Raw genomic sequence first — 15842 nt, forward strand, 5'->3', positions numbered from 1 at the left:
ATCGTCTCCTTCTGCTTCAGTATGGCACATATCGCAGAAGTACTACACTCGTACTGCCTCGCCAATTCCATCACACGCACAACTCGCTCATGTTTTTCTATGATTTTTGCGCATCAAGTCAATAACATCATCTGTTTCTTCTTCTCAGGCTTTTTTTTTTGGACCCATGGTTCAAAAAAAAAAATGGCAAAATAACTACAAAAAGCACAAAACGCGAGCACAAAACACAAAAGAGATGCTTCCACTCTCAGGTAACCACGTGAAGTGAAGGAGTGAGATGCGGGATGCTGGCCGCATTCGCTCGCCAAGCCAACCAGCGGCGGCACCTGAAGCTCGCTCCTCCTAACTCATATTTTTGCTCGCAAATCAATACAAGAAATCGACGGAACAACGGCTCGTAACTCGGGAAACCCGATGTTAGTGCGCTCGTAACTCAAGGTACCACTGTACCTTGAGTTACGTCAGGGTGAGCAAACTTTGAAGCCCCCAAACAGGGACCCTTTGCATATTGTTATAGAAGGTGCCATGGTGGATTGGTGTGCACTTCTTTCTTTGTTTTTGGTTGTTAATTCCAGTTATTGTGATTCTACTCTGATTATATACACATGGTGGACGAGACGCTAAACATCTGGGACTCAACAACATTGGATTTATGTCCCAATTTGCCTCATCCGTGGATTTACTGGAAATTTTGGTCAAAGATGCTCTGGCCCTTGGCCAAGCAATGAAGGGGAGACAGAGAGGCTCTGCTTCACCCTTTGAAGCCTCCAAACCAGGACGACTGGTCAGTGTAGGTATCACACACCTCTACTGGGAATACTCCTCTCAAATGTCTGTGCAGTGCCAGCACGTCAGGACCAAGTGCTTCACTTGCCTGCCAGCTGCACCAGAGGGTGGAGCTGGAGGGAGCGAGCGAACATGGAAAGGTAGAACAGGTCATAACTGTCACTGTTGTGAGTGAAACAGCTGTCTGTACTGACATGGACGACCTGTCCTGATAACCAAACAATGCAGAGAGGGTCACTATAAGCCACCCCATGCCGCAGTAGCTTCAAGGAGAGAACTGTTATAAACATATAAGCGAGTGGTAGAATAGACCACAGGAAACGCAACTGGAATATGTATTCCAATCCCAGCCCAGCTACCTCAGGAAGTGCTGCGATCTGTTGCAGTACATGAAAAAGGAACAGAGCGGTAATAGCTGCCACAGATTTCGATGCTCACCAATGGTGAGCATCGTAGAGCATTGGTTAGAGAGTAGATTTGGCCAATGGGGAATTTGGCTGACCAAGATAGCAGTGATGGCAGGAATAGGATTTGTAATAGTTAGCATAAACTTCTGCTGTCTCATCCCATTATTAAGGTCCTGTAAAAGCATAATGATAGTTGCCTAAGTAGGCGTCCAGGCGGCTGTGTAACAGAATACAAAAAACACATTAGGCCGGACCAGCGTGTGCTAGCTCATCCGGTGGCTGGCCAACTGGGACATTATGTCACGCCAGAAGGTATGCCATGCAACAGCCACGGGGGACCCTTCCACTTCCCCAATAAGAACCCTGACAGCATGTGGCCGTTTGGACCCAATGTGGAGGCTACATGCATACCGTATGGACAGAGGGTCCACATGAGGAGTACTCTCCCTGCCGGATGAGGACTGTTTCCCTTACCCCTGACACTGGTTACATCCCACAACCAGGACTAATTTTGTGTTATTGAGAAGTATGACCCTTTCACCCACTCCCATACTTACACTTACGCAGGCATGGCCCCACAAGTACACCTGCTGTGTTAGTGTGTTGGTGTGTAGGCATGATGTTATGTTGGTGTGTAGGTGCGTGGGTGTGTTGGTATGTAGATGTGTTTGTGTGTCGATGTGATGCTGTTAGTGTGTTGTATGCTGGTGTGTTGGTGTGTAGGTGTGTATGTGTGTTGGTGTGTTGGTGTGTAGGTGTGTAGGTGGGTTGGTGTATCAGTGTGTTGTTGGATTGTTGTGCTGTGTTTTTGTGTAGCTGGGTAGGCGTGTTGTTGTGTGGTTGTGCTGGTGTGTAGGTGTATTGTTGTGTTGTTGTTGTGTAGGTGTGTCGGTGTGATGCCATGTTGGTTGGAGGTTTGTTGGTGTGTTAGTGTGTATGTGTGTTGTTGTGCAGGTGTGTAGGTGTGTAGGTGTGTTGTTGTGTTATTGTGGTGTTTTGTTGGAGTGTAGGTGTGTAGGTGTGTTGTTATAGGTTTGGGTTGGTGTGTTGTTGTGTTGTGTTTTTGTGTAGCTGGGAAGGTGTGTTGTTGTGTGATTGTGTTGGTGTGTAGGTGTATTGTTGTGTTGTTGTTGTGTAGGTGTGTCGGTGTGATGCTGTGTTGGTTGTAGGTTTGTTGTGTGTTAGTGTGTATGTGTGTTGTTGTGTAGGTGTGTAGGTGTGTTGTTGTGTTATTGTGGTGTTTGTTGGAGTGTAGGTGTGTTGTTGTGTTGTTGTGTTGTTGTGTTGGTGTGTGGGAGTGTAGGTGTGTTTTTGTGTGTCGTGTAGGTCGTGTAGGTGTGTAGGTCTGTTTTTGTGTGTCGTGTAGGTGTGTTGTTGTGTTGATGTGTTGGTCTGTTGGTGTCTCATTGTTTTTGTGTGTAGGTGTGTTGTTGTGTTGTTGTGTAGTTGCGTTGCTGTGTTGGTGTGTAGGTGTGTTGTTGTGTGTGGTGGAAGTCGTGTAGGTGTGTAGGTGTGTTGGTGTGTAGGTGTGTTGGTGTGTAGGTGTGTTGTTGTGTGTTGTGTAGGTGTGTAGGTGTGCACGGGTGTGTTGTCGTGTTGTTGTGTTGGTGTATGGGATTGTAAGTGTGTGGGAGTGTATGTGTGTTTTGTGTGTCGTGTAGGATGTGAAGGGGTGTAAGTCTGTTTTTGTGTGTCATGTAGGTCGTGTAGGTGTATTGTTGTGTTGATGTGTTGGTCTGTTGGTGTGTTGTTGTGTTGTTGTGTTGGTGTGTAGGTGTGTTGTTGTGTGTCGTGTAGGAGTGTTGTTGTGTTGTTGTGTTTGTGTGTAGGTGTGTTGTTGTGTTGTTGTGTAGTTGTGTTGCTGTGTTGGTGTGTTGTTGTACTGTTGTGTTTTGTGTTTTGTGTTGGTGTGTAGGTGTGTTGTTGTGTGTGGTGGAGGTCGTGTAGGTGTGTAGGTGTGTTGGTGTGTAGGTGTGTTGTTGTTTTGTTGTGTTGGTGTGTTGTAGTGTTGGTGTGTTGTTGTGTGTTGTGTAGGTGTGTAGGTGTGCACGGGTGTGTTGTCGTGTTGTTGTGTTGGTGTGTGGGATTGTAAGTGTGTAGGTGTGTATTTGTGTTGGTGTGTGGGAGTGTATGTGTGTTTTTGTGTGTCGTGTAGGATGTGAAGGTGTGTAGGTCTGTTTTTGTGTGTCATGTAGGTCGTGTAGGTGTGTTGTTGTGTTGATGTGTTGGTCTGTTGGTGTGTTGTTGTGTTGTTGTGTTGGTGTGTAGGTGTGTTGTTGTGTGTCGTGTAGGAGTGTTGTTGTGTTGTTGTGTTTGTGTGTAGGTGTGTTGTTGTGTTTTGTGTTGGTGTGTTGTTGTGTTGTTGTGTTAGTGTGTAAGTGTGTTGTGTTGTTGGGTTGTTGTGTAGGTGTAGCACACACCTACACAACAACCCAACAACACAACACACGTCGTGTAGGTGTGTTGTTGTGTTGATGTGTTGTTGTGTAGGTGTGTTGTTGTGTTGTTGTTGTATTGTTGTGTAGGTGTGTTGTTGTATTGTTGTGTTGTTGTGTTGGTGTGTTGTTTTGTTGTGGTGTAGGTATGTTGTTGTGTAGGTGTGTTGTTGTATTGTGTTGTTGTGTAGAGGTGTTGTTGTGTGGGTGTGGTCATGCGACACGTTTTAAATTAACTTTGATTAAATAGCGACTTGATGTCAATGCTGACGTCAGTGTCTATCCACCTCCACCAACAGTGAAAGGAAGTAGTAGTTGTGATTTAACAGAAGAAGAGTTAATTTCAAACATGGCTGCCTCTAAACTTGTTTTCATTTTGGGATCAATGTCCTAGTTTCTACAATATTTAAACATGTTCAATAATAATATTAATATTAATATCTGAGAAGAGACGAATGAAGGAGAGAACTGGAGCGTGTTGGAAACACACACACACACACACACACACACACACACACACACACACTGGAGGTAGAATCCAATCAGAACGATTGATGAGGACGGTTGATGCAAGTGATAGATGCTGCCTGGTTTCTATGTACTCTGCAGATGAGCATAGAATACATACAGTATCTGTATATATATATATATATATATATATATATATATATATATATATATATATATATATATATATATATATATACGCAGTGGTACCTCGACTTACGACTGTAATTGGTTCTATAAGAACGGTCGTATGTTAAAACAGTCATATGTCGAAGCAATTTTTCCCATATGAATGATGACATCATGAAGGGTGAAAATAAACAAAATACACAAACACTGTAAATATGAAAAAAATATTCATAAGCCACAAACTTGGGGGACGGTAGCTCAGGCGGTAGAGCTGGTCGTCTAGTAATCTAAAGGTTGCTGGTTCAACCCCGGTTCAGCTCCTCCTGCTAGCATGCTGTGGTGTCCTTGAGCAAGACACTTAACCCCTAATTGCTCCTGATGGCTGCGTCCATCAGTGTTTGAATAATTGTAAGTCGCTTTGGATAAAAGCATTTGCTAAATGACTAAATGTATACTACACCCACACACTATTTGGGTCGCCTGCTGACTGACTGACTGGCTGCCGACGTGCAAACTTCCACGCTCGTATCTTGGAGCAGTTGGTCGCAAGTCGATTGAAATGTTGACGACTATCACTACTGGTATCTTGTATTAGTGGTAAGTAGATGCAGTCGTAAGTCCAGGTACCACTGTGTGTATATATATATATATATATAAACATACTGTAACACACATTGTTAAACATTGTAGCACACATTGCAACACACTCTAACATATACAGTGACATCCACAGACACACACTGTACATTTACATTTAGTCATTTGTCAGACGCTTTTATCCAAAGCGACTTACAAGGGAGAATAACATTCAAGCTACATTGCGACAGAGACATTAGTGTAACAATAAATACTGCTAGGTAGTGCTAAGTAATGTAGGTTAGGAGAGTAGGTACTCACTGAAGAGCTGGGTCTTCAAGTGCTTCTTAAAGACAGAGAGGGAGGTCCCTGCTCTGGTCATTTTTGGCAGCTCGTTCCACCAACGTGGAACTACAAATGAGAATAGCCTGGATTGCCGTGGCTGTATGGCCGGCAGAGCCAGGCGACGCTCATTTGACGAGCACGGCATCCGTGGGGCAACATGTGCTCTTACAAGAGCATTTAAGTAGGCGGGAGCATTCCCAGCAATCACTCTGTAGGCCAGCATAAGAGACTTGATGCGAGCGGCTACAGGTAACCAAGCGGCTACAGGTAACCAGTGGAGCTCGATGAGCAGCAGAGTGACATGTGCCCTCTTTGGCTGGTTGAACACCAGTCGCACCGCCGCATTCTGTATCATCTGTAGTGGCTTCACCGCACAGGCCGGCAAGCCTGTTACGAGAGCGTTGCAGTAGTCGAGACGGGACATCACCTGATTTGTAGCAGCAGTTGAGTGGCATATTGTGTCAGGTACGGCCTGACTTTTCGGATGTTGAGTAGTGCAAAGCGGCAGGACCGGGAGACGGCGGCAACATGGTCCGAGAATGTCAGTTGGTCATCAATAATGACACCAAGATTCCTTGCAGCCTTGGTAGGGACAAGAGATAGAGAGTCGATTTTAATATCAATGTTGTGATAAATACCTTGTCACACACACCACTGTAAAAACACACTGTAACACATACTGTAAGTACACACTATGCAACACACACACACACTGTAACACACACACTGCAAAACCCACATTGTAACAGACGATGTAACGCACACTGTAACACAAACACTGCAATGAACATACTGCCACACACACTGTAACACCAACACTGTACCACACACACTAACACACATTGTAACACATGCACTGTAACACTCACACTGTAACATGTTGTAACACACACTGTAACATATTGTAACACACACTGTAACACACACACTACCACACTGTAACACACACTGTAAAAGACACAAACACACTGTAACACACTGTAACACACACTGTAACGCACACACTGTAACAGACAATGCAACAGACACACTGTAAGACTCACACGAACACACACTGTAACACAATGTAACACACTCTGTAACACACTGTAAAACACACGAACAGACAGTAACACACACTGTAACACACAAACTGTAACAGACAATGCAACAGACACACTGTAACACTCACACAAACACACACTGTCACACACACATTGCCACACTGTTACACAATGTAACACACACTGTAACACACACTGTAAAACACACTCCCACACTGTAACACACACTGTAACACACACACTGTAATACACACTGTAAAACACACTACCACACTGTAACACACACTGTAAAAGATTCTAACAAACACTGTAACACACACTGTAACACACTGTAACACACACTGTAACACACTGTAACACACACTGTAATACACTGTAACATACACTGTAACATACACTGTAAAAGATTCTAACAAACACTGTAACACACACTGTAACACACCGTAACACACACTGTAACACACCGTAACACACACTGTAACACACTGTAACACACACTGTAACACACACACTGCCACACTGTAACACCATGTAACACACACTGTAACACACTGTAACACACACTGTTACACACACACTGTAACACACACTGTGATACACTGTAAGATACACTGTAATATACTGTAAGATACACTGTAACACACACTGTAACACACACTGTAATACACTGTAAGATACACTGTAACACACCCTGTAAAATATTCTAACAAATACTGTAACACACAATGTAACACACTGTAACACACATGCACCGTAACACACTCTAACACACACTGTAACACACAATGTAACACATGCTAACACACACTGTAAGACACTGTAACACACCTGCACCGTAACACACTCTAACACACACACTGTAACACACACTGTAACACACATGGAACGTAACACACTCTAACACACACACTGTAACACACAATGAGTGGTGTCAGGCGTTGACAGATGCTGGCGATGCGTTTCAGGAGCCGATCTGAGGTTCACTGACACAGATACTAATGAGGTGGCTTCAGGCTGCCATGACAATGCTATGGCTACCCACACACACAGTACTGTGTGTACTGTCATGTCTGTATCATGTGTACTGTATGTTCAGTCTGTGCTGTGCTATATACTGCACTAACTGTGTGTGCTTCACTGTTTGAACTGTGTGTACTGTACTGTGTGTACTGTACAGTGTGTACTGTGTTTTCATGTTTGCTTGAGTATGTATGTCTGTATGTATGTATGTATGAGAAACAGGAAGTTGATCTGGTTCCTCTAGATGTGTCATGACAGCGGCTGCCAGCAGGAGGAGCCATAATACACAACTCTATGCAAGTGATATCAATTCATTTATTACACACACACACACACACACACACACACACACACTGACATACAGTAACAAACACACACTGGAATGCACAGTCACACACACAAAAACACATACAGTAGCACAAACACAGATACACACAGTAACACACACACACACACACACACACACACACACACACACACACACACACACACACACACACACACAGTAACAAACACAGTAACACACACAGTAACACACACACAATAACACACTGTAAACATACAGTAACACACACACTGACACACAGTAACACACATAGTAACATACACTGACATGCACACTAGGAAGCACACACACACTGACACACACTGTAACACACACAGCAACACGCACACACTAACACACACACACACACACACACACACACACACACACACACTAACACACAGAAAAACACAGTAACACACAATGACACACACTAAAAAACACAGTAGCACACACACACTGACACACACAGTGACACACTGTAACACACACAAATTCAGACACACAGTAACACAGTAACACACTTACACACACAGTAACAAACACACACTGACACACACAGTAACAGACACTCATATGCGCACTAATACACACAGTAACAAACACATTGACACACAGAAAACACACACACACTCACACACACGGTAACACACACATTAACACACACACACGCACACAATGACACACGCGGTAACACACACACTGACACACACGGTAACACACACTGTAACACACACACAGTAACACACACACACACACACACACACACAGTAACACACACACAGATACACACAGTAACACACACACACAGATACACACAGTAACACACACACAGTAATACACAGAGAAACACAGTAACACACACAATGACACACACTAAAAGCACAGTAACACACACAGTAACACACACACTGACACACTGTAACACACACAGTAACACACACAAATTGACACACACAGTAACACAGTAACACACTTACATGCACAGTAACACACACAGTAACACACAGTAACAAACACACACTGACATACACAGTAACAGACACTGATATGTGCACTAATACACACAGTAACAAACACATTGACACACAGAAAACACACACACACACACGGTAACACACACAGTAACACACACACACGCGGTAACACACACAGTAACACACACACAGATACACACACACAGTAATACACAGAGAAACACAGTAACACACACACAATGGCACACACACTGACACACAGTAACACACACTGTAACACAGTAATACACACACACTGACACACACAGTAACAAACACACTGACACACACAGTAACAGACACTGATATGTGCACTAACACACAGTAACAAACACATTGACACACAGAAAACACACACACGCACACAATGACACACACACAGATACACACACAGATACACACACAGTAAAATTTACATTGATCAGACGCTTTTATCCAAAGCGACTTACAATTGTTCAAACAGCGACGGACGCAGCCATCAGGAGCAATGAGGGGTTAAGTGTCTTGCTCAAGGACACTACAGCATGCTAGCAGGAGGAGCCTGGGATCCAACCAGCAACCTATACATGACTAGACCACCAGCTCTACCTCCTGAGATACCGTCCCATGTAACACACACACTGATACAATAGAGGGATGAGGAGGAAAGATGATGGTTGAGAGGAAGGGTGACAGATGGACGATGGAGGAATAGAGGAGGGATGATTGAGGTAGAGAGGAGGGATGGTGGAGGTAGAGGGTGGATGATGGAGGAATGATGGAGGTAAAGAGGAATGATTGAGGTAGATAGGAGGGATGACGGAAGGATGATGGAGGTAGAGAGGAGAGATGATGGAGGGATGACAAGGGTAGAGGATAGATAATAAAGGTAGAAAGGAGGGATGATGGAGGTAGAGAGGAGGGATTATGGAGGTAGAGAGTAGGGAGAGTGGAGGGGTGACAGAGGTGGAGCAGAGGGATAATGGAAGTAGAAAGGAAACATGATGTAGGTAGAGAGGAGGGGTGATGGAGGTAGAGAGGAGAGAGCGGGGAATGGTGGAGGGGTGAAGAGAAAGGGAGGGATGGATGAAGGAGAGAAGGGAAGGAGTGGTGGATGGAGGTATAGAGGAGGAAGGATGGTGGTAGAGAAGAGAGGTGTCGTAGGGATGATGGTGTTAGAGAGGAAAGATGATGGAGCTAGAGAGTAGGTAGAGAGGAGGGATGATGGAGGTCGAGAGCAGGTAGAGAGGAGGGATGATGGAGGTAGAGAGCAGGTAGACAGGAGGGATTATGGAGGAATGATGGAGGTATAGAGGAGAGATGATGGAGGGATGATGGAGGTAGAAAAGAGGGATGATGGAGGTGGGGGTGACGGAAGGATGATGGAGATAGAGAGGGGAGATGATGGAGGGATGCAAGAGGGGGATTGGGGGAGAGGAAGAGAGAGCGAGAAAGAGAGGGAGAGAGAGAGCTAGAGACTGGGAGAGAGGGAGAGAGCGAGAGAGGGAGACAGAAAGAGAGGGAGAGGGAGAGAGGGAGACAGAAAGAGAGGGAGACAGAAAGAGAGGGAGAGGGAGAGAGGGAGACAGAAAGAGAGGGAGACAGAAAGAGAGGGAGACAGAAAGAGAGGGAGACAGAAAGAGAGGGAGACAGAAAGAGAGGGAGACAGAAAGAGAGGGAGAGAGAAAGAGAGGGAGACAGAAAGAGAGGGAGACAGAAAGAGAGGGAGACAGAAAGAGAGGGAGACAGAAAGAGAGGGAGACAGAAAGAGAGGGAGACAGAAAGAGAGGGAGACAGGGAGAGAGGGAGACAGAAAGAGAGGGAGACAGAAAGAGAGGGAGACAGAAAGAGAGGGAGACAGAAAGAGAGGGAGACAGAAAGAGAGGGAGACAGGGAGAGAGGGAGACAGGGAGAGAGGGAGACAGAAAGAGAGGGAGACAGAAAGAGAGGGAGACAGAAAGAGAGGGAGACAGAAAGAGAGGGAGACAGAAAGAGAGGGAGACAGAAAGAGAGGGAGACAGAAAGAGAGGGAGACAGAAAGAGAGGGAGACAGAAAGAGAGGGAGACAGAAAGAGAGGGAGACAGGGAGAGAGGGAGACAGGGAGAGAGGGGCGGAGAGAGAGAGACTGTCTCGCGCAGCTGTGTCTTCCCGCCTCTCACAAAGCGCCTCGCGCTGCTTGGACTTGGCAGATGCACGCGGAGAGCGCGAGACTTTTCCCGCCGCAGAACGGAACCGAACCGTGACGTCACGAAGCTCCGGGACGTTTAACGGACCGTTCCGCTGTTCCCGTTTGGCGGTTCTGTTTGTTCCGGTTTGACGGTTCCGCTGGATCCGCTGGATTCTACGTCATTTCAGCGGGAGAACTTGGTGCTGATGAGACCATTTAACGGAAACTGGAGCTGCGCGGAGAGGGTGGTACAGTGACTATTACTGGATGGATTCACATTCAATACGATTTAATACCTATATGTAATATGTATATTTAATATCTATATGTAATATTTATATGTAATATGTATATTTAATATCTATATTTAATATTTATATGTAATATGTATATTTAATACCTATATGTAATATCTATATTTAATATTTATATGTAATATCTATATTTAATATCTATCTGTAATATGTATATTTAATATTAATATTTAATAACTATAGATCATATTAATATTTAATATATATAGGTAATATCTATATTTAATATTCATACGTAAAAATAATTTTTAATATTTATATGTAATATTTATGTGTAATATTCATATTTATATTAATTACTGTGTCGCTGAGCTGCTCCGTGGCGGGGGGAGTTTTGGGGTTTGGGTCAAAGGTTAAAATCCAGATTTCTATCTATCTATCTATCTATCTATCTATCTATCTATCTATCTGTCTATCTATCTATCTATCTATCTATCTATCTATCTATCTATCTATCTATCTATCTATCTGTCTATCTATCTATCTATCTATCTATCTGTCTATCTATCTATCTATCTATCTATCTATCTATCTATCTATCTATCTATCTATCTATCTATCTATCTATCTATCTATCTATCTATCTATCTATCTATCTATCTATCTATCTATCTATCTATCTATCTATCTATCTATCTTAATTAGGATAAATATTATTTATTCCTTTCTTATTGTAAATGGCGTGGTAGAGGGATGGAGTGATAGAGAGGTGACAGACGGGGTGATGGAGGGATGGAGCGATTGAGGGAGGGATAGTGGGATAGAGGGAGGGATAGAGGGAAAGAGGGAGGGATGCTGCGTCTGGTTTCCATCCTCTGATCTCACTCCAGAGTTCAGAAAAACACAGAGTTTATCCTGAGAGATTCATCTTGACCAGGGACCAGGGACCAGGGACCAGGGCCCAGAACCCTTTCGTGGGTCAGTCCATGCTCTTCTGATCTTCAGGTTTAAACGTGGACTGTGTTGAGCTCCAGTAACCTGGACCTGGTCCCACGTAGACACCTTGTGTCCTGGACCCTGACCAGGATTCTATCGTCGCTACCTCCAGCGGACAGGACGCGAGGACATCAGTCCCAGGACAATGAGGAACGGTCGCCGTCTGTCGGACCAGTGGGCGGACGCCGTGGTGGTCCGGCCCCGGACCGGCGAGCACCACCTTGCTGTCCACCGTCGCCTGGTCCTGGCCTTCGCGCTGTCCATCCTGACCCTCATTGTGGTGACGACGGTAGCGGTCTTGCTCAGCGTGCGCTCAGAGGACTGCAACGCCACCCAGGGGTCCACTGCCGCCGGGGGAGCAGGCAGGTCCAACGGGAGCCGGGGGGACCGGGTTGACGAGGACGAGGCTCACCAGCCCTGGAAGAGATCCCGGCTGCCCGGGACCCTTAGGCCTCGGCACTATGACCTGGACCTCAGCGTTCACATGGAAAATTTTACCTTCAATGGAGACGTCAGCGTCGAGCTGGAGTGTCTCAACGCCACCAGATACATTGTGCTGCACGCCGACCGCCTGGACGTACGTACCCATGAGCAAGGCACTACACTGCAGGAATGGGGTTCTATTCTCCAGAAGCCTTTTATCTGGAAACAGCCCCCAGGAAGCCCTTTCAGGGGGTCCTTCCAGGGGGTCCTTCCAGAGGGTCCATGGGGTCCACAGGGAAATCATTGCTCAGTGGTTTTGACCATCAACAGTAGGAGCCAGTCTCGGACAGTAGGAGCTAGGAGACAGTCTAGGGGTTAGGAGACAGTCGAGAGGTCAGGAGACAGTCCAGGGGTGAGGAGACAATCTATGAGCTAGGAGACAGTCTAGGGGTTAGGAGACAGCCGAGAGGTCAGAGGCAGGCCAGGGGTGAGGAGACAGGCTATGAGCTAGAAGACAGTCTAGGGGTTAGGAGAGAGATTAGAAGACAATCTAGGAGATAGTAGACAGTCTAGGGGTTAGAAGACAGTCTATGAGTAAGGAGACAGTTAAGGGGTTAGGAGACAGTCTAGGGGTTAGGGGAGTTTAGAGATTAGAAGACAATCTAGGAGATAGGAGACAGTCTAGGGGTTAAAAGGCAGTCTAGGAGTTCAAAGACAGTCTATCGGTTAGGCGACAGTTTAGGAGCAAGGAGACAGCCTAGGAGCAAGGAGACAGTCTAGGGGGTAGAAGGCAATGTAGGAGCTAGAAGACAGTCTAGGGGTTAGGAGACAGTTTAGTAGCAAGGAAACAATCTAGATGCTAGGAGACAGTCTCAAGGTGGGAATCACTGCTCTAAAATATAGTGAATGAATTAGCATATATTGCTAATGTATTAGCATATGTTGTGATCTCCATCATTATCTTATAAAACTATGAATATTACAACAGTAAACCATGACACTCTGTAGGGTCCATTCATGTGTCCATGCAGATTCATTCAGTGTCCATGCAGGTTCATTCATGTGTTCATGCAGATCCATTCATGTGTGCATGCAGGTCAATTCATGTGTCCATGCAGATCAATTCATGTGTCCATGCAGATCCATTCATGTGTTCATGCAGGTCCATTCATGTGTTCATGCAGGTCCATTCATGTGTCCATGCAGATCGAGTCATGTGTTCATGCAGATCCATTCATGTGTCCATGCAGATCAATTCATGTGTCCATGCAGGTCCATATATGTGTCCATGCAGGACCATTCATGTGTCCATGCAGGTCAATTCATGTGTGCATGCAGATCCATTCATGTGTCCATGCAGGTCCATTAATGTGTTCATGCAAATCCATTCATGTGTCCATGCAGGTCAATTCATGTGTCCATGCAGGTCAATTCATGTGTCCATGCAGATCCATTCATGTGTTCATGCAGGTCCATTCATGTGTTCATGCAGGTCCATTCATGTGTCCATGCAGATCAAGTCATGTGTCCATGCAGATCCATTCATGTGTCCATGCAGATCCAATCATGTGTTCATGCAGATCCATTCATGTGTCCATGCAGATCCAATCATGTGTTCATGCAGATCCATTCATGTGTCCATGGAGGTTAATTCATGTGTTCATACAGATTCATTCATGCATTTGGGTGCAGTGAACACATGTTTCCTGTGTTTATTCGGAGCTTCCTCTAATGTGACTAATTAACTGTCAAAGCTGCAGCTTCACCACAATGAGAACCCGGGGCGGTTGCGGTGGGGGTGGGGGGCTGGAGCCCAGGGGGAGGTGGTTGGGGGGGTGGGGGGCTTCTGGTAGAATTGTACAATACAACAACAACTATAAATCACTTAACACACCACAAAATACATTGTTTAATACACTGTTACTACATTGTTTACTACAAGTTACTACACTGTTTATACACATTTACTACACTGTTACTAAACTGTTTATAGACATTTACTACACCACGACTACACAGTTTATACACACTACTACACGTTTACTGCACCATTAATACACTGTTTACTACACTGTTACTACATTGTTTATACACTGTTACTACAACATTACTACACTGTTTACTACATCATTACTAGACTGTTACTACACCATTACTACATTGTTTACTACACCCTTACTACACTGTTTATTACACCATCACTACACTGTTTATACACTGTTACTACATTGTTTATACACTGTTACTACAACATTACTACACTGTTTACTACATCATTACTAGACTGTTACTACACCATTACTACATTGTTTACTACACCCTTACTACACTGTTTATTACACCATCACTACACTGTTTATACACTGTTACTACATAATAACTACGCTGTTTACTACACTATTTACTTGACACTCTTGCTCTCGCCCCCCGCTCCTCCAGGTGACCTCAGTGTCTGTCAGCTCAGATAGCTCCACCTCCCGGCGCTCAGGGGGCGGGCTTCTGCGTCTGCACCGTCACTTCCTGTTTCCCTACAATCAAATGCTGGTGGTGGTGCTGCACCGCGAACTGCGGCCAATCAGAGCTTACCGCCTGAACGTCAGCTTCCAGGGGGTGATCGAAGATGAGCTGCTGGGCTTCTACAGGAGCTCATACACCCTGGAGAGAGAGAGGAGGTGCACACACACTACTACACACACGCACACTCACACACACCTATTGAAATGACCTAAGAGTCTTATGTTGCTGTGGAATCAATCATAAAATCTGATTTTGCTATGGAAACTATCTAAGAGTCTCATGTTGCCACGGAAACCATCTCAGTCTCATGTTACTATGGAAATGATCTAAGAGTCTCATGTTGCTGTGGAAACAATCTCAGAGTCTTGTGTTACTATGGAAACCATACCAGAGTCTCATGTTACTATGGCTACGATCTCTCAGTCTTATGTTACCATGGAAACAATCTCAGAGTCTCATGTTGCTATGGCTACGATCTCTAAGTCTTATGTTACCATGGAAACAATCTCAGAGTCTCATGTTGCTATGGCAATGATCTAAGGGAGTCTTAACTTCATGAGGAAGCTCCCGTTATATATTTAATTTGAGACATATGTAAGACATGTGTATGTTTGTCACAGTGTGTAACAGTGTGTGCAACAGTGTGTGCAACAGTGTGTGTGTTACAGAGTGTGTGTTTTACAGTGTGTGTTACAGTGTGTGCAACAGTGTGTGCAACAGTGTGTGTGTGTTACAGAGTGTGTGTTTTACAGTGTGTGTTACATTGTGTGTTACAGTGTGTGCAACAGTGTGTGCAACAGTGTGTGTGTTACAGAGTGTGTGTTTTACAGTGTGTGTTACAGTGTGTGTTACAGTGTGTGAAATAGTGTGTGCAACAGTGTGTGTGTTATTGTGTGTGTTACAGAGTGTGTTACTG

General features: G+C 44.8%; 1 protein-coding gene across 1 annotated transcript in view; it reads left to right on the top strand.

Moving 5' to 3' along the window:
• Nucleotides 1–12125: 12125 nt before the first annotated feature.
• Nucleotides 12126–15842, top strand: part of LOC307246363 (thyrotropin-releasing hormone-degrading ectoenzyme-like) — a gene marked incomplete at its 3' end in the record, with an annotated part of 90115 nt that continues 86398 nt past the window's right edge. The window contains exons 1-2 of the mRNA XM_080022282.1: nt 12126–12563; nt 14849–15081. Coding sequence (XP_079878408.1) covers nt 12132–12563; nt 14849–15081 — 665 coding nt within the window. The 5' untranslated portion in view covers nt 12126–12131. The remainder of the gene's footprint in view (nt 12564–14848; nt 15082–15842) is intronic.

Source organism: Zeus faber (assembly GCF_960531495.2).
Source record: "Zeus faber genome assembly, chromosome: 21".
Taxonomy (NCBI): Eukaryota; Metazoa; Chordata; class Actinopteri; order Zeiformes; family Zeidae; genus Zeus; species Zeus faber.